At 59.0% G+C, this 19,381-nt stretch overlaps 1 protein-coding gene across 1 annotated transcript; it reads left to right on the top strand.

Moving 5' to 3' along the window:
- The first annotated feature begins 637 nt into the window (after positions 1 to 637).
- Positions 638 to 17,786, top strand: PRRG3 (proline rich and Gla domain 3). Its single transcript, XM_075896694.1, has 4 exons — positions 638 to 779; positions 7,671 to 7,712; positions 13,340 to 13,500; positions 15,051 to 17,786. The coding sequence occupies exons 2-4, from the start codon at positions 7,706 to 7,708 to the stop codon at positions 15,594 to 15,596; spliced, it is 714 nt and encodes a 237-aa protein (XP_075752809.1). The 5' UTR covers positions 638 to 779; positions 7,671 to 7,705; the 3' UTR covers positions 15,597 to 17,786.
- Positions 17,787 to 19,381: the final 1,595 nt, after the last annotated feature.

The raw sequence follows: 19,381 nt of genomic DNA, 5'->3' as shown, positions 1-19,381 counted from the left end.
CAGGAATGCTTCTGGGGTCAGAGCCCAGCTGGCAGCCCCATCGGGGCACCACAATGCTGCACCCAACCTCTCTCCCTATGTCTTCGTGTGCCCTGTCCAAGAGGTCTGGGCTCTCTGGGCAGGGCCTGGGTTCAGCCCCTGGCACAGGGCTTAGATCTCAGCCGGGACCCTTCCCCACCACCCCAGCAGCTGGCCCTGGCTGGGCTCCCACGTGGAGTCCGAAGATGCTGGCTGGAGCCCGGCCCTCGGCAGCCGCACACACAGCGAGGCCCCGGCCGGGGGCGCCAGGCCCAGACACTGCGGTGAGGGGCGCACGGGAGCGGCAGCGAGCCCAGACGCCTGCCACGGCTCCCTGCCCGCTCCCAGCAGCGTCCTGGCATGACCCAAGCGCTTGGACTACAACTCCCAGAGCACCCTGCGGCGCCGAGCAGGCCCACCCAGCAGCGAGACGGCCCTGCCTTCCAAGGCCGCCCTCTGATTGGACACAGCAGGCGGTAAGGCCCGCCTTTTCTGCGCTATGATTGGATACAGCTGGAGACGCAGCCCTCCCCCTTCCCGTTTTCTGATTGGGTGGGCTAGACGGCGCGCGCACGCCTGAAAAGCTGAAGTGATTGGCCATAGACGCCGGCTCGCTCCGCCCATGCTCTGTGATTGGGCAGGGCGGGAGGCTCGGCCCCGCCCCGTGTCCGCGGGTGGGCACCGGGCACTGGTGGCTGCAGGCTTGGGCTGCGCTGCGCCGGGCAGGCGGGCGGGGAGCCCGGAGCTGCGGCGGGCATGAGGTACCGGCGGGGCGGGGGAATGGGGCGGGCGGCTAGAAGAAAAGGGGAGGGGTCGCGGGAAGGGGGGTGGAGAGGAGACCCATGGGATGGGGGGTGTGAATGGGGGGAGTGCGAATGGGGAGGGGACCCATGGGATGGGGGTGTGAATGGGATGGGGGTGTGTGAATGGGGAGGGGACCCATGGGATGGGGGGTGTGAATGGGAGGGGACCCATGGGATGGGGGGTGTGTGAATGGGGAGGGGACCCATGGGATGGGGGGTGTGAATGGGGGGAGTGCGAATGGGGAGGGGACCCATGGGATGGGGGTGTGAATGGGATGGGGGTGTGTGAATGGGGAGGGGACCCATGGGATGGGGGGGTGAATGGGGAGGGGACCCATGGGATGGGGGGTGTGAATGGGGAGGGGACCCATGGGATGGGGGGTGTGAATGGGGAGGGGACCCATGGGATGGGGGGTGTGAATGGGGAGGGGACCCATGGGATGGGGGGTGTGAATGGGAGGGGACCCATGGGATGGGGTGTGTGTGAATGGGATGGGAGTGTGTGAATGGGGAGGGGACCCATGGGATGGGAGGAGGTCTGGGGAGAGGACCCATGGGATAGCAGGTGGATGGGGAGGGGGCTTGGGGAAGGGACCCATGAGATGGGAGGGGGTATGCGGGTATGGGGATGGGACCCATGAGATGGGAGGGTGGATGGAGAAGGGGATATGAGGAGGAGCACCATGGGATGCGGGGGAATGAGGGGAGGTTATGGGGAGGGGACCCACGGGATGGGGGGATGGCTAGTGGAGGGGGTGTGTGGAAGGAAGCCAGAGGGAGGAGAGCCCATTGGAGTGGGGCAGTGGGTTAAGGGAAGGGGGACCCATATGGGATGGGAGAGTGTCTGTATGGATGTGTGTAGATAGAGGAGGGAATGGAGGAAGAATGAGGTGGGTGTCTGGGGTGGGTGCACTGGCAGTGGAGGGCATGGGGGAAGAAATGGGGCAGGAGGAAGCAGGTTAGCATGGAGTAGTATGAAGTTTTAGGAGCCAGAGACTGTCCAGGGCTGTGAAATGGGGGGAGGGCGCAGTAGACACTGGGCAGAAAGCTGGGTGTCTGTGTGCTAGAAGAGGTTGAGGGACCGTACTGGGCTAGGGGATTGGGCTTTGGGCACTGGAGTAGAGGAGAAGGGGGTTCAGTCTGCCTTTGGGAGTCCGGAAGGAGGCAGGAATGTCAGGGAAGGAAAGGGGGGTTGGGATGGGAAGGGGAGGTGTGGATGGCAGCCGAGGGAATAGCAAGAGTGAAGCAAATCAACACTTGAGTGCTAAGCTCCAAGGAACTGGGAAAGTATCGGCTACGATGTGTGGGTGCTGAGAAAGTGTATTTGCCAGGGTGTGTGGGTGCTGTGGATGTGGGGGAAGGTGTTTCCAGTGGGGATACTGTGGGATTTGGCTGACAGGGGCAGGTGCCGGGCTGGTATGTACAGGCATGCACAGGTGTTTACGAGCAGACCGCTCCAGCCCGAGTGAGTTCTAGGGTTGGTGTGTGGGGACAAATTCTGGCCCCATTGAGGGCTTGTGAGGATGTCCTGGCCACCGTGGGGCTTTGTGGTCTGTGGGAACTGGAGCCTGTGCAGCCTTTCCCGATGTGTTGATCTTGGTTTTGAAAACAAAAATAGTTCTTGGAACTTGCAAAGCAGCTGGCCCCCTTGGCGGGATGACGCCCGGCAATCCGGCAGCCTACCGACGTGCTTCCACACGTCAGCATGTTACGGAATCCCGCGGTCCGCTCCTCCGCTGGCAAGGGGCCTGGGGTTCTGGCTAACCGCTCGCTGTGTGCATCCCTCTCCCAGACCACACACCCACGCGCAGGCTGCCCATATTGCTAGAGGCAGAGGACACCATATTCTGTCAGCACAGTTTCCTCCTTCAGCATCATCACTGTTGCGGGGAGCGGGAGAGGGAGCTCGGGGTTGTGAGGTGTGGAAGACACGAACGTATGACTGCATCAGCATCCCCATTGCTGTATCCCTCACGCCTCCTCATCATTGCCATGGCAACCTCCTATTGATGGTGTATTTATAGAGGAGGAAAACACTGTTCGGTGAAGGAGGGAGGGGACCCAATCGGGTGGGCGGTGAGGCCAGGTTCTGGGTTTGGGTTCCTTCGCTTGTTTGTCATCCTTAAGCAGAACAAAAAATTAACTCTTCAGTGTTCTCTGAGGTGGAGTGTTTTGTGTTCCAGATGCTGTGTTTTGTATGGGTGCCTGTAATGCTGCTGTGTTTAGAAATGTGAAATACATGCCTGGAATAGAAATGCATTTCTATGTAATCCAAGTCCCCTGCTGCTATGATACCCCCACAACAATCGTGTGTAGTATAGACACAGATATTCAAGTTCAAATCCACCAGGTTGTTTGTTCCATTGGATTAAATAGCCGTACTCCTTCATGCTTGGTGTACGCGCCCCTTCCTCACATGACCTGCATCCCATCAGCTGGCCGCTTGCAAGTATTGCTGGCCCTGCCCCACGCTTCTAATGAAGCTTCAGATATAAACTCTTCTTAAAATGAGCTTTCTTCCCTGCACAGATGCATTCCTGCAGGTAGGAGTGTATTTTCTCTGAGGGTGGGGGGGGAGGGGGGCGCGGGTTGTACACTGCTGCTCATCAGAGATACCTTGTGGCCTTATAAACTGAAATTCCTGATTTCTAATCCCAGCTCTTGCCACTGCCGTGTGTGAGGATACAATAATAGTTATAGGGCACCACCTTGAAGGTGACCAGATAGCAAGTGTGAAAATTGGGGTGGGGCTAGGGCAGTAATTGAGACCTATATAAGACAGAGCCTTGAATATAACAGCTTTCAAGTACCGAAAAGGGTGTTACCAGGAGGTGGGAGCAAAATTGTTCCCCTTGGCCTCTGAGGACAGGACAAGAAGCAAGGGGCTTAAACTGCAGCAAGGGAGATTTAGGCTGGACGTTAGGAAAAAGTTCCCAACTGTCAGGTGGTTGAACACTGAATAAATTGCCTAGGGAGGTCGTGGAATCTCCATCCCTGGAGATATTGAAGAGCAGTTTAGCTAAACATCTGTCAAGGATGATGTATGGCGCTCAGCCCTGCCGTGGGGACGGGGGACTGGACTTGATGACCTCTCGAGGTCCCTTCCAGTTCTAGTGTTCTATGAGTCTGAGAATTGCCCATTTGAAATCAGAGCATATTGTTGCTCTAACCACCTCTCTTCTAAGTATTGTTGAAGAGGATGAGGGTTTGCCTATAACCCTCTCCTGTTGTCACATACATCTTTGGTTTTTAATAAAACCTGAACGTAGCAAAAATTAGCCAGACCAAAGTAACCTCTGATCATAGCTGATGCGACTGATCACTTTATAGTCCAGAGAAGATCCAATTGGATAGTTACAAGTCCTCAGCTGGTGTCATGCCTGTGTTTTAGGGACCAAAGTTTCCTCTCTTGGGCTAATCAGAGCTTAGAAAAGATTTCCAGTGTTGGAAGCATCTATATCGGTCCATTTCTTCCTAGCCCCGGTGGTATGTCAGAGAGTAGACCGTAAAATCCGGTTCTCTTACTTCCTTCGTCCTCGCTTGAATTCCAGCATGTGTTTTGCAGTCAGTATTTCACAGACTTCTGAGTGCTTTAGGCCTCTGAAACTTGCATTCTGTATGACTATAGATTGATGTGGCTAGAACTGTGAGCAATAACCCAAAAGAGGCTACGTGCAAGGATCACTACTGCTTGTCCCGTTGGAGTGGGGGGGCAAATGCTTTGTGCTTCTGGAAGGCTTGCGCTCCTGGATTTTGAAGAGACGTGACGTTTCTTTGTAGCACTGGGGATTAAACGTAATTGGGCTTAGAAATTGTCTGTTAAGGACTGATCTGGAGCTGAGTATTGTGAATCCTGGACTTCAGATGAATGTAGCTTTTATTTCTGATTTCTCCTCTTCTTCCTCTTCTGCCCCTTCATAAGAACGGCCAGACTAGGTCAGACCAAAGCTCCATGCAGCCCAGTGTCCTGTCTGCCGACAGTGGCCAATACCAGGTGTCCCAGAGGAAGGGAACCAAACAGTAATGATCAAGCCATCTCTCTCCTGCCAGCCATCTCTGTCCTCTGACAAGCAGAAGCTGGGGACAGCATTCCTTACCCATCCTGGCTAATAGTCATTCATGGGTATTAACCTCCATGAATTTATCTAGCTTTTTTTCTAAACCCCGTTATGGTCCTAGCTTTCACAACCTAGGGGACTAGGGATCGCTCAGTGGTTTGGATATTGCTTTGTTAAACAGAGCATTGTGAGTTCAGTCCTTAAGGGGGCCATTTAGGGATCTGGGATGGCACTTGAGCCATGAGGGCAGAGTACTGGACTCATGACCTCTCAAAGTCCCTTCCAGTTCTATGAGATAGGTATAGGTAAACCTCTTCTTCACACTGTCAACCTGTGGAACTCCTTGCCAGAAGAACTTCCTTTATTTCTTTTAAACCTGCTGCCCATTAATTTCATTTGGTGGCCCCTAGTTCTTATATTATGGAAACAAATAAATTCTGCTGCACATTTTTTTTACTCCTCTAGTTTGCAGTGTCACTAGAGCCCCTAGATCATGGGTTCCCAAATTGGGGTGTGTGAAGAAATTCCAGGGGGGGGCACGAGGCGACCCAGCCTCCCTGCCCCCCATCAAGTTTTGCTGCCCTGTTCAGTTCCTTTTTTTTTTTTTTTTTGCTCGACAAATTTTGCTGCTATGGGGGGAATGAGGGTTTTTCAAAAATCAAAAAGGAGGGCATGATGCCAAAAAGTTTGGGAACCACTGCCCTAGATGGAATTGTGCCACTGTTCTGCTGTGCCGGTCTGAGATGGGGCGGGGGGTGGAAAGCCAAGGGAGTTCCTGCAATGGATTTAAGATGGGCACAGTGGAACGGTAGGAGACTAGATTCAGAAGGACCCACTGGTGAAGAGGAAATTCCTCTTGGATGGGGAGGGGCACCAGACGCTTCCGCGCCATGTGATTTCCTCGTGTAGAGCGAGCTCGCCTTCCCGATGCAGCGCCGCCTTCTCGAGTTTGCCGGCCGCCCCGCTGCTCTGAGTCCGGCCCCACGGCATTAATGGGACTCGTCTCACATGCGCCGCTGCTGTTGGTAGGCAGAGCGGCAGCGGAACACGCAACAGCTGGGTCCTGCTGCCGCTGCGTGGAAAAGCTGCGAACAGCAGGGGCGTCTCCTGGAACTGTTCATGGAGGAAAAGGGCTTAAAAATAAATACATTTGGAGGAGGCATGGCTGGAGCTGCAGAACTCCCCCCTCTTCCTCCTCCCAGCAGTGCTGCCCAGCTTTCTCTCGTCCTAGCAGCTGGGGATACTATTATTATATGATTGTTACTCAACTTGTGTGGCAGTGGCGCCTAGGGCCCCGGCCAGCATTCCCAGTCAGCTGAATGCTTGGATGGCTGCCCAGGAGAGATTCTGCGGCCACCCACCTGATTGGCAGAGCACCCACTGCTGCCCGTAACCACCAGCATGTCTCTCGATTGGTGGTGCACATCTGCACATGCCTCGGTGCACACAACACAATTTATTCTTCACAGGGATGGAAAAAATAGAGGGAACATTGTCCCTGGCTCATTACTGGGGGCCTCGATGCGCCAGGTGCTGTACAAACGCAGAATGGTGGGTCCCTGCCCCAAACAGCTTGCAGTCTGTGGGCAGGGGCTCTCGGTGGCAGGAAGAGGGGGCGTTTCCTCCTCCACGTGGCTGGTGTATTCACCCGAAGGCTGGCGGGGCCTGGGGGCAGTTTTTAGGCCTGTAGGGTGTGCTGCCAATCGGCTTTTTTCGTCTGGGGGAAGAAATCTTGTTTCTCGCCCTCTGCCTGGCTGATCTTCCGTTTGACGGACGCGGTTTGGAGGCACCCAAGAGTCCAAACTCGTCCAGGGGCCCCGATCCTGTGAGGTGGTTGCGCACCCTCCGCTCCTGCTGCGTGAGGGAGTTGAGAGGCTACACGCGAAAGGCGAACGCAGCAGCACAAAGAGCGCTTTGGCCGGAATGGTGGACGCACCGCCTCAGCCGACATCAGCTGGGAAAGGTGCTGGCTTAGCACGTGGTGGGTTTTGACAGCGGGGCTGCGTCAGGGGTCTGGATTTTTTTCACAGCCCTGCCTGACAGGGCTACTCTGGCAAAACTTTAGTGAATGGCCTGGCCTCAACAGGATGGGCCGTAGCTTCTCAGACGTCTCCCAAATGCCGGCTGTGGTTTTGACCGGCTGACAGAACTTTCCTGGCCAGGTAGGAGGCACTGGCCCTGCGGTTTGGTGGCTGATGTTCGGGCAGATGGTGCCGGAGGTGGCCTGGCAGCGAACTAAGAAGTCTGCTGCAGTAGGGAGAGGTTTGTAAAGCGCTTTGCGTGCCAGCCTGAGGCTAGATGGCACAAGGCAGATGTGTGGGGATGCGATGGACCAGAAGCCATGGCCGGGTTTCTCGCCTCTCCTGCTGAAGTGGGGCCCAGTGTTCCCTGGGGAACAACGATTCCCTGAGCTGATGGATGGGAGTCCCTGTAGGCCTTGCGGCCTGCTTCTTGCGCGCGCTCACAGGCCCTGTCACGAAGCGGGGAGATCTTGGGGCGGATCAGAGGCCGAATGGGCGTGCGGGGGGGAGGGCTAAGGGGGGTTTGGTGGGCCGGCAAGGGCCAGCTGCCGTTCTGTGTACCTAAAGAGCCCGGAGGAGGTATGGGGGGGGGGGGTCATGGCTTCCCACAGAGGTGGTGGGTCTGGAGAGTTCAGCTGAGACCTGCCGCGGGCCCCAGAAAAATCCACCTTTCCCCATGGGTCAGTCCTGCTACTGGTGTGACCCAAGGCTTGGAGCCGAGGGCCTGAGGCTCGGAGCCCTCCATGATGCTCCCATTTTCTTCCCCACAGGTAGGTGAGAGCCCCGAGGGTCTGAGCAAGGCAGCATGGCAAGTAAGTATTTCCCAGCGGGGGCCTTGAGGGCCAGGGCGGGGGAGCAAGTGAGGTTCCCCCCCCCCCCACACACACTTCTTCCTCCAGGAGGGGTGGAGAGGTCTCCTGCTGGGGGGGTGAGAAAGGGCTGCCGGGCTCCTCCTGTCTGTGGGGCCGTGGGCGACAGAGGTGGGGCCGTGTCCTGGCCCCTTCTGGGAGCGGAGGCCCAATGCCCGGCTTTGTCTGCTGCACGTCTCTTTGCCGCGTGTTGCCGGGCGGCAGACTCGGAGCCCGTGGGCCAGAAGAGCAGTTGGGCCAATTGCCGGTCCCTTCTGCAGGCACCCCGGGCCAGCAGGGCGTTTTCAGTCATCCACGTCTGGTTCAGCCTGGCCCTGAGCCGGGGTAGGCTCAGCTCGCTGGCCTGATAACCCCACTCCCTTCCCACAGCCTGCTGGTCCCTGCCGCTCGGCTTTCCACGCTGCGCGGCGCCCTTCCCTGTGCTGCTCCTTTGCGCACGGTGTTCGCAACAGTCGGCTGCCTCCGCAACAGGTCGACTTAGTTGCCAGCAGGCTCCGAGGAGGGTTCCCTGGGAGCATGGTAGGGGCAGACGGGAGAGTACTGGCACTGCTGGCCAGCTGGGGCGGGGAGGTGACCCTGCAGCCGGTGTGCAGATGAACCGCCAAGCGGCCAGCTCTGCTGCGACCGGATCCCAGGCCCGGTGCTTCAGCGGGTTAAAGCTGGGTCCACGCCCCGCATCTGATCTCGAAAGAGCCACGCTGAATCCTCCTGCTGGGTCTGGTGTGCAGCCCGCCGGGCTGCTGGACGGCACGGCGGCTGCGGGCTTGGAGGGGAGCCCTGCCTCTGAAGCCAGGTTGGGAGAGCCCAGGGATCGGCTTGGTGAGTGACGGGATCCGGAGCCGAGAGTGGAAGCAGCGGTCGAGCGAGCCGGCTGGAGGAGCCGGGAGACGAGGGCTGCTCCGTGCCAGGTAGGCAGTGCTTTGCTGTGTGTATGGTGCCAGCGGGAGGCGGAAGGGCCCACCTCTCTCACGCCCCTGCCATCCCCTCTTCCCTGCCCAGCACCTCTGTGGCCGCGTCAGCCGCTGCGCCCTGGCAGGGTGGCTGTGCCCAGCAGTTGCTGAGCAGGGCTGTGTGCCTGGACTCGGAGCTGGAGAAGCAAGCGGGGGGGATGAAATAACACAAACCACAGCTTAAGTCTGCAAATAAGACTTTGGTTGCAGGAAGCTCTGGGCTGCTGTGGGTCTGGCATGTCATGACCATGAGGGTAAGCCAGCAGCCTGGTTAACTATGTCCATTACCTAACCAGGTAACAGGCAGCCAATAGAAATGGAGGTAGGAATTTCAAACTGGGACAAAGGAGTTTTTCGGTTTTTCCCTCCTCTGTCCCTGGGCAGTTTCTCCCCAGCTTCCCTTATCGATGCTCTCGTTTGTTTGTTTTTCATTCTAGAAGCCAGTACAGCACGGCAGATGTCCCAGAGCGGGGAATGGGGCAGGCGGCCGGGTTGCAGAGTGGCTGGCGATCCTGAGGTCCAGGAGAAGGAGGGAACAGCCTTGTCCCTTCAGGAAATGCCGAGGGAGTCTCAAAGGAGCTGGGGAGGAGGAAGCGAGGGGCGCTCTTGAAAGAAAGGCTGGGCCGAAGCAGGAGGGGGAGGCGCTGGGGCCAGGCTATTTCCAGAACGAGAGGCGGTGACTTGAGCATAGACCACTGCGCTGGGAAACATCCACCCAGCGCACGAAGGCCCAAGAGCCGATGACTGTCAAGGCCGAGCCAGCAACCGGTCCCTGCGTCCTGCTCAGTACGAGCCTGCTCAGCTGGCCAGTGCTCCTCTCGGGACTGCTCCCTCAGCCATGGCCCGGGAAGCTCCTTCGCAAAGCGTGAAGAACTAGGAGAGCCGGGGCCCTTGATGACCCTGTCAAATGGTCTCTCCGTTGCCCCTGCTTTTGTACGTCTGTTGCTCTGCTCTAGCACGGCAGATGCAGAATAAAGTGTGTTCTGGAGAAAAGTTCGTGTGACTCACATCCTTCAGACCGGCCTTCATTATCCGTGCCAGGAGCAGGAGTACCAGCCTCAGAGCGGGCTGCTAAGAAGCCGGGCAGAAGCCCCTAGCTGCCTGTGATTCTGTACTTAGGTTTCACCAACCAGTTATTAAGAGTAAACTCGTTAGGCTGGGGTGGTTAATAAGTGGCCCGCGGGCCGGACGCACTTTGCCAAGGGTGGCTGCCGACGCTTTATTTTCCTGCACGTTTGCAGGTACGGTCATTCGCAGCTCCCATTGGCCGCAGATCGCCATTCCCAGCCAATGGGAGCTGCAGGCAGCAGCGTCCCGGACTGTGTTGCTTCTCACAACTCCCATTGGCCGGGACCAGCGATCCACAGCCAATAGGAGCCGCAAGCTACTGAACCTGCGAACGTGCAGGTAAATAAAGCGCTAGTGGTCCACCAGGGACTAACTCTAGCGAAACGCAGACCACGTACAGCCCACCCCTGCCTTAGGCGCCGTCACAGGCAGCGCCCTGGGTGCTCTCATCTTGCCACCCAGGTGAGTGTACCTTTGTGATGGTCCTGGACAACAATCACAGCAGCATTCAGGTTACTCCCAGTTCCAAAGGACCAGTCATTTACCGCACATCAGTGGCACCTTAGGTTTCACACTGACGACAACACTTGTAACGAATCTTCCGAGAAACTATTTAAAGATTCCTTAAATAAAAAAGGAAAGGAGCTATTTACAAGATTAAAGCAGACTGCAGAAATAGATACACAGACGAATTGCAAAATGTTAAGTTTCAAGAGGTAATAGAAGCTTCTATAAAAAGCAAGCTGTGTATGTCCTTTAGGGCTAACCCGGGCCAAGCTCTACGGATCTTTTGCTTATGCCTGGAACATCTTGGCTACGTCTAGACTGGCATGATTTTGCGGAAATGCTTTTAACGGAAAAGTTTTTCTGTTAAAAGTATTTCCGCAAAAGAGTATCTAGATTTGCAAGGATGCTTTTGCGCAAAAGCATCCGTGGCCAGTCTAGACGAGATTTTTGTGCAAGAAAGCCCCGATTGCCATTTTAGCCATCGGGGCTTTTTTGCGCAAAACAGTTCTTCCCTGTCTACACTGGCCCTCTTGAGCAAGTATTCTTGCACAAGAGGGCTTTTTCCTGAGCGGCAGCATGAAAGTATTTGCACAAGAAGTACTGATTTTGTACATTACAAAGTCAGTGTTCTTGTGCAAATTCAAGCGGCCAGTGTAGACAGCTGGCAAGTTTTTGGGCAAAAGTGCCTGCTTTTGTGCAAAATCTTGCCACTCTAGATGCACCCCTTGAGTCCAGACTCCAAGCAGCATAAAGATCCAGTACTTCTGTGTTAGGTGTGTTTATTCCTATTGCCCCATGTGTTCTGAGTTGTGAACTCAGCTGACGGGAGGAATCCACTTTTGGGACTCATCTTCATGTGCAGGGGCGGGGAGGAGAACAAAGCAACAAATATCTTTTGTTCTCTTTAATGGCCCACAGTAGACCATCAGGAGTTGATGGGCCTTCCTCTTGGCCAGGACGTAACCCCTCTGTTGGTGATCTGTGCCTGAGATTAATGTCTCTCCTGTCTGGTGATTTACGGTGTCAGAGAATCTTCCCACGCAAATGATTCCGCATTACTCCTAGCCTTTGCCCCCTAGCTTGTAAAGTGAGATCAATGCATGCAGCAACTCACAAGCATTCAGTGAAGTCTAAACAGGCTGTTAAATTCTAACACCTATTTTAACAGCGCTCATGCACAGGTCAGCCCGACTGTTTCCAGCTGTGTATTTATCAGTGCTCAGCTGAGACATGGGGACCTTTCCATGAGCTGCCAACATTACACTCCCTCTGTCAGCAGTTCCTCCTCCATCAATTCTCTCCCTAGAGCAAAGATGAATAAATGGGGGGAGGAGGAGAAAGTATCTACAGTAACCCATCAGGCGTGTCCTGTCCTGACCAAAAGCGCGTGGCACGGCATGGCTGTAATTCCTAATACATCTCACTGCCTCCGGAGTTGGATAATCCGTAACACCACTTGCCCGGTTAGTTGAAAGTAGGAACATGAAGGTCACATGATGACATAAGGAGAAATGTGCCACCAGGTTGGCCACAGATTATTCCCGGGGGTGGCTCAGTGGTGTGAGCACTGGCCTGCTAAGCCCAGGGTTGTGAGCTCAATCCTTGAGAGGCCTGTAGGGGTCTGAGGTGAATCTGTGAGGGATGGTACTTGGGCCTGCTGTGAGGGCAGGGGACTGGACTTCCTGACCCCTTAAGGTCCTGTCCAGCTCTGTGAGATGGGTATATCTCCATTTGCTTGGGTAAAGACAAGGAACATTTGTGATTAGCAGAGAGCATGGGCCTTCCTCTGAGGCCAAGCTGCCTGCTGGGCTGATGAGCAACTTGCTTGGTGTGTAGCAGGCTGGCTCTGTGCAAGTTGCTTCGCATCCTGTGTCTGTGTCATGAACTTGCAGATGTGGTTGTTACAGTGGTCAGTCAAGTGTCCTGTCTGTCCCTGCCCTGGTATCGGGTCCCCAGGTTTGTGCCACCGGGGAGTGGTTCCATGAACTGAGGTTGGCCTGTGGGGTGACCCCTGCGGGGAGGGAGACATCACGGCCTGTGCTGGTCAGTAGGGTTGCTTGGAAGAGTCCAGGTGTTTCTGAGCACTTGGGGGGGGGGGGGGGAGGAAGGGTGTTTGCATTTGCATGATCTTCCTGTGGCCTCCTGCCCCTCTCCCAGTAAAGGGGACCCCTTGCTTTGGCACATGTAGGTTCCACTGATTCCACTGATTGGAGCCAGCCATCTGGGTTATCCATGAATTTGCTCTCCTGCTCTCCTGCCTTGGCTGGTGGTTGGTGCCCACAGCATGGAAGGCCGTGCCATTGTGAGAGTCCCACCTGGAACCCCAGGGACAACCAGCTGTCCTGGCTAGATAGTGCCCACTGGTAACAGCCCCTTGTCTGCAAGGGTGACCAGCATGTGCCTCCTCGGGGGCTGGTGCTTCCGCATTCAGGCTTGTCTTGCCCTTGCGGCACTGAAAAGCGTCTGTTCTTTGTATGGAGTTCTGCTGCTCCTCCCAGGGCCCGCCCGCACCACATGCAGTTCAGGGGGGACATAGATCCAGCCGTTGGGGGGGGGGGCAGCCTGAGAGGCACAGCCGAGGAGTGGGAGCGGCTGGCTTTGGCCTGGGGCGCTCCACAGGTGTGGTTGGGGCGCTCCTGCGCTTCATAGCTGCTGGGGAGACCTTCCCTGAGCTCAGCGTGCCCTGGGCCGGTTCGAGAAAGGGAGGGGGAAATAATGTCAGCTTCTGGGGACGGTGGGTGTGTGTCCTTCCCTCCCCGCCCCTCCCTCTGGGCTCACAGAGAGCCTCTTGGCCCTTCCCATGAGGCACCGTGGCCGGGCGGTGTGCTGAGAAGGCGGGACGGGTAATGCAGCCAAGGGGGTTCCTGTTCCTCATCCCTGTGCCTAAGACTGTCTCCTGTGATGGGTGCGGGGGGGAGGGGAACCTGGTGTGAGCCAGGCCAGGTCCCCCCTGCAGTGCACCAGCCTTAAATGCCAAAGGCTGTGGATTGTGGGGGGGCTGGGTGTGCGGGGCTCCTCAGCGCCTCTCTGCCTTGTGTGTTTCAGTGTTCCTGGGGGCCACGCACGCCCACTCGGTCCTCAGACGCTTCCCCCGCGCCAACGGCTTCCTGGAGGAGTTCCGCCAGGGCACCATCGAGCGGGAGTGCATAGAGGAGATCTGCAGCTACGAGGAGGTCAAGGAGGTGTTTGAGAACAAGGAGAAAACGGTACGTGAGGGGGAGGCGGCGGGGCCCAGAGCCCGCTTAGCGGAATGACTCAAGGGGGGGGGGGGGTCGCCCTGCCCATGCGGTGCTTTGTTTCCTGGATGTCAGCGGGAAACCTGGGCTCAGCTTTCACTTACACACCTCTCCCACGCGGCGCCAGCTCCCCTCCAGGTGAGTCTGCCCTGGGAGCCGTGGGGTTGGCAAGGCATTGCCGGCCCAGCCAACCCGTGCTCCTGAGTGCTCCCTGCTCCCATGTGCTCCCGGCCGGCCACCCTGCGCCTCCTGCCCCCATGTGCTCCCGGCCCAGCCGCCCTGCGCCTCCGGCCCCCATGTGCTCCCGGCCGGCCGCCCTGCGCCTCCGGCCCCCATGTGCTCCCGGCCCGGCCGCCCTGCGCCTCCGGCCCCCATGTGCTCCCGGCCGGCCGCCCTGCGCCTCCGGCCCCCATGTGCTCCTGGCCCGGCCGCCCTGTGCCTCCGGCCCCCATGTGCTCCTGGCCCGGCCGCCCTGTGCCTCCGGCCCCCATGTGCTCCCGGCCCGGCCGCCCTGCGCCTCCGGCCCCCATGTGCTCCTGGCCTGGCCGCCCTGCGCCTCCGGCCCCCATGTGCTCCCGGCCCGGCCGCCCTGCGCCTCCGGCCCCCATGTGCTCCCGGCCCGGCCGCCCTGCGCCTCCGGCCCCCATGTGCTCCCGGCCCGGCCGCCCTGCGCCTCCGGCCCCCATGTGCTCCCGGCCCGGCCGCCCTGCGCCTCCTGCCCCCATGTGCTCCCGGCCCGGCCGCCCTGCGCCTCCGGCCCCCATGTGCTCCCGGCCCGGCCGCCCTGCGCCTCCGGCCCCCATGTGCTCCCGGCCCGGCCGCCCTGTGCCTCCGGCCCCCATGTGCTCCCGGCCCGGCCGCCCTGTGCCTCCGGCCCCCCAGTGCTCCCGGCCCGGCCGCCCTGTGCCTTCGGCCACCCAGTGCTCCCGGCCCGGCCGCCCTGTGCCTCCGGCCCCCATGTGCTCCCGGCCCGGCCGCCCTGTGCCTCCGGCCCCCATGTGCTCCCGGCCCGGCCGCCCTGCGCCTCCGGCCCCCATGTGCTCCCGGCCCGGCCGCCCTGCGCCTCCGGCCCCCATGTGCTCCCGGCCCGGCCGCCCTGTGCCTCCGGCCCCCATGTGCTCCCGGCCCGGCCGCCCTGTGCCTCCGGCCCCCATGTGCTCCCGGCCCGGCCGCCCTGTGCCTCCGGCCCCCATGTGCTCCCGGCCCGGCCGCCCTGTGCCTCTGGCCACCCAGTGCTCCTGGCCTGCTCTCTGCCCCCCAGACTAACCATGGCAGAAGGTGGTGCTAGCCCGGGGGCCCTCAGCCTCTCATTGGGCCGCTTGCTGCCATGCGCCCAGGATCCCAGAGTCCTGCGCGTTGGTTCCCATGATGCATCAGCGGCTGCCCCATGGGTCCTGCCTCGGCGACACGGGGAGGGTGGGGCTGTGAGGGAGCAGCCCCGGGCTGTACCCCGCCCCCCCGCCGAGGGGCGCCGCTCTGAGGCGAAGGCCTGACGGGGGCTGCTTTGTGCCCTGCTGCAGATGGAGTTCTGGAAAGGCTACACCAACTCTGTCTACTCCGTCAAGGACCCGGGGCCGGGCACGGAGCGCTCGGACGCCATGTACGTGGTGGTGCCTCTCCTGGGCGTGGCGCTGCTCATAGTCATCGCCCTGTTCATCATCTGGAGGTGCCAGCTGCAGAAGGCCACGCGCCACCGCCCCTCGTACGCCCAGAACCGCTACCTGGCCAGCCGCGCGGGCCGCAGCCTCCCCCGGGTCATGGTGTACCGAGAGACCTCTCACAGCCAGGGGGAAGGCCAGAGCCAGCGCGAGCCGGGCGCCCGGGGGCCTGCCGACGGCCGGGCCGGGGGCGGCTCCCACTTGGATGGCACCCTCTACCCGCCGGAGCACTCCGTCTCCGTCCTCTCCAGACTGTCCAGCGCCACCCCTCCCCCTTCCTACGAGGAGGTGACCGGGCACCCGGAGAGCAGCAGCAGCAGCAGCGGCGAGGAGACCAGCGTCTCCTATAACGACCCGCCGCCCAAGTACGAAGAGATCGTGGGCGCGGCCCCTGCCGTGGGCAAGTAGCGGTGCCAGCCCCCTGCGCCCGGACCCTCCTTGCGGTGTAAATCTCTCTCACACTCTTACCAGACGCTGCCATCACGGGAAAGCCTTACCTTCTTCGCTCACCAAAAATGTCTGTCCCCGACGTGTGGAGGGGCGCCGGCGGCCAGGCGGGGGGGCCGTGGGGAGCAGCCCCTGCTGCCAGATGGCACGCGCCCCGAGCTCTGCCCTCCTGCGTGGAGAGACCTGCCCCCGAGAGGCACCCGGGCGGGTGGTAGTTCCTGGGTGCCCATGATCGCGGGGTAAAGGGGTCTCCCGGCAGGGCTCACGGGGCGTCCCTCTCCCTGCATCCCCGCCGCGCCTCGTTTCGTTTTGTGGGGGAAGCGGAGCGGCAGGGGCAAAGGCCTCCCAAGGGCCGAGTGGCGCTTCTGCCCGAGCGACGGGGCACTCTCAGCCGCGGGGAGGGGCGTGCCGCGGCGCGCCAGGCGGCCCTTTCCCAGAAGTGCCGTAGGAGCAGAGTGGCCGCTGGCCCTGTGGGGATTCTCCTCAGCGCGTTCCATCCAAAACCGAGCACTCGGGTCATCCTGATTGGAACCAGCCGCACTGCTGCCTCGGCACCCCCCGCCCCCCTACATATGCACATGCCGGCACCGGGACGCTCGGGGGGATCGACTTCTCCTCGGTTCCTCGCCGGGGCATGCGTGGGAGTGTCAAACGTGCGTGCGCCTTGCACGGCCTTGCACAGCGGGGGTGAAACGTAGTCGCTCTCCCGGCCAGATGCCGTTGAGCTCTGTCTCCTCCCTCCTCGCCCGCCTGAGGGGGTGTCATTTCCTGAGGGAAGGGCCTGCGGCCGGGGAGATGCTCTGTGATCCGGTGTCTTCTCTCCACAGGGGGTGGCCCACGGGTGAGCGCCTGTGAGGAGAATGTCTCTGGACGGGGGCACCTGGAGCTTGTGTCTCCGTGACCCCCGGCTCCGTGTGACGTGTCTGTTCCAGGGAGCGAGCCCTCTGGCTGGGATTGCCCTGGGCCTCCTGTCTCTGTGTGGCTGAGGCAGGCGGGCGGTCTGCCTCGTTGCCTTGTGTGACGCCAAATCCGAGACTGGTCCTGGCAGGTTTTTAAGGCTCTCCCCGTTTTAAGGGTGGGGGTGTCTCTTCCTCCTTGGCGTTGCCCCATTCCGCCTCCCCCACCAGCTCCGACCTCTGCCAGGGCCTTTCCCATAAATCGGATGCCGTTACAGAGGGGAGACTCCATCCCTTTCCTTGTCCCACCGTGCGCCAGCATCCGGTCTGCGAAGCATCTGCCCAACGGGGGGGCACTGCCCAACATGCTCACCAGGCTGGAGGCAGATGCGGCGCAGCGGCCCTTCCCCATCGGCCGCCGTCCCGCCTGCCAGCTAGCACGGTGAGAGTGGGAGACTGGTCTCCTTTGAGGCCCATGCCGTGGTCCGTGCTGCGGCTGCCAAGGCTCTGGGCTTGTGAGTTGGGGAACTCACCCGTAGGGCTGGGCGCACCTGGGCCAGGCCACCGGGGCGTGCGTCAACATCTTGTGCTGCTCCTTGCCGGCCGGACAGAGCTAAGGAACGAGGGAAAGGGGGAGGGAAATTGTGGGGGAACCTGCCCTTGTGAATAAAGTGGGGGTAGGAAGCAGTTTCAGTAGGGGGCGTGTTTCATAGACGCCGCCTACCTCTCTTGGCAGCTGTGACTCTGTGTGGAAGATCCCATCGTCGCAGGACTCTGGGCTTTGTAAGCAACCACCAGAGCTAAGGAAGACCACGCGCGCGTGGCGTCTGCGTGGTGTGGGGCAGGTGTGCTGAAGGCTAGGCCTGGGAGCTAGAAGCTCTGGGTTCTAGCCCTGTCACAGATGTTGGGACAGTCACTTACCCTCTCTGTGCTTCTGAGGGACAGTGTCTGTGGGGCATTTTGCGGCTAAATTCGTGGCACGGAAAGTGCTTGGAGATCCGTGGATGCAGGGTAAAGGGGCGGAGCTTAGGAAGGTTCCCTCTAAGATTCCGTGTGGGCTTGCGGAGGGCCGTGAAGATTTCACTCTTCTCCGTGGGGGCTTAGGAGGGCCTTGGTGTGTGGATGCGGGTTGGATTGTCTGGGTTTCCCCTCAGGGCTGAGCTGAGCACCAAGCTCTAGGGTGAACAAAGTAAAACCAGAACGCGCTGTCAGACCGTCTCCCACGCTTGCCCGCGCGGCTCCCTCCGCTCTGTCCTGGGGCTCTGTCCTGGGGCCTATTGCAGAATGCCTGGGATGTGCAGAAATCGAGGGAGTAGGCAGGCCTGGATCTCTCCGAATTTTGTCTGCGTTTTTTTTTTTAAAGAGGCCGGGCCACGCTCACTGGTCAGGTTTGGGGGGTGAAATATCTTTTTTCAAAGATCTGGGTTTTTTTAGCCACTAACTTTTTATTGGGGCTGGAGCTTCAAGATCCGAACCTCATCAGTAGTTACAGAGAGCAGCTTAATGAATTGGCGGATCCAATTCCTGCTCTTCTGAGGGCACAACTCCATTCTTGTGCCCCGGCAGCAAATCTGGCTCTGACTCCCGTCACTTTTGTTACTGTTTCTCTGTGGGCTTTTGCCTGCCTCCAAATTCTTTCCTTCTCTCCCCCCGTCTTTAGAACATAGAAGCACAATGAGGCGAGTAAAGCCAGAGAGAAACCCCAGCAACGGAAAGGGTTAGTGAACCCAACAAAAACAAGTGACAGTAAACCTTCCCGAAATCTTTAAACCTCTCCCGCATCCCTGGGACTCTAAAATCTGCAACCCTGGGCTAGGGCAGAGGAGCCAGAAAGTGCCTAGGGCAGGATGGCCAGGCCGTGCACCAATCTCACAAATGGCCGAAAGTGAACTCGATTTGCTTTCGAGACTCCAAAATGTTGCTATTCCCCTGGAAGGCTAATTTGGTCTTGCAGGGTCTGATATTTCACTTCATGGTGTCTCCTTTTCACCGCTGCTTTGGAGAGTAGCTGATGACTGCTTACTGGAGCCGAGCAATGATTTGGCTCTGTTGTTTCTCGAGGAGAACTGGCTTATTGGTGACGGTGTAGTGCTGCTGAGTTGTGTAGTGCGTGTAGCCTATTCGGCCCCACTCGGCCCCGGGGCCGGCTCCACCCCAGGATAGGCATGAAAGGAATTGCTAAGGGAATGACACTGCCCGTCCGCCTGTTGCATGCCCTCCTGGTAAGCAATCCAGTTGCTTCTCTGGGTTGCACCTCCAGCTGGCTCTGCAACCTCCCTGCAAGGAGCTTTGCTTAGCAAGGGGGCTCCTGCCCCCTCCCTTGTGCCCCACCTTGTTCTCGCTGGCAGCCCCGCGATGTGGTGGTCTCACTGTACAAGTATTGAAGTGTCCAGCACTGCCATCCCTATTAATGTTACTGAGCACAAATCTCACTCCTCCACCCCCAAAAAGCACCGGCAAGGACATTTTAGCTGGTTGGAAATGCCCGTCACTACATATACCTCTCAGCTGTCCCCGGTTCTGGTCCAAGCACACCCCGTGTTCTCTTACCCCTTCATGTTGGAAAACAGCCGACAGCAGAAAGGTTGACTCAGGAACCTGAGGGTGCGAGAAAATCTTATTTCTGTGCCGGGGCAGCTGCTTGCACTCTGTGTGTTGTGTCCCTCTCCTTCTGGGTCTGTGTCCACATGTGGGCCATGGCATATGGTCTATAGCTAGGTCAGGATCCACCGGAACTTGAAAAGGAGCAGAGAGAGGTGGGAATTTCTTCCTCCCTCTCTCCCTCTTACAGTCACAGTGATGAACCCTGCGGTTTGAATTGTGTACAACTTGGTCTATTTCTGTGCCAAA

The sequence above is a fragment of the Pelodiscus sinensis genome, chromosome 13 (genome assembly GCF_049634645.1).
Source record: "Pelodiscus sinensis isolate JC-2024 chromosome 13, ASM4963464v1, whole genome shotgun sequence".
NCBI lineage: Eukaryota > Metazoa > Chordata > Testudines > Trionychidae > Pelodiscus > Pelodiscus sinensis.
The sequence above is the reverse complement of the archived record's forward strand: the minus strand, read 5'-3'. Positions and strand labels throughout refer to the sequence as shown.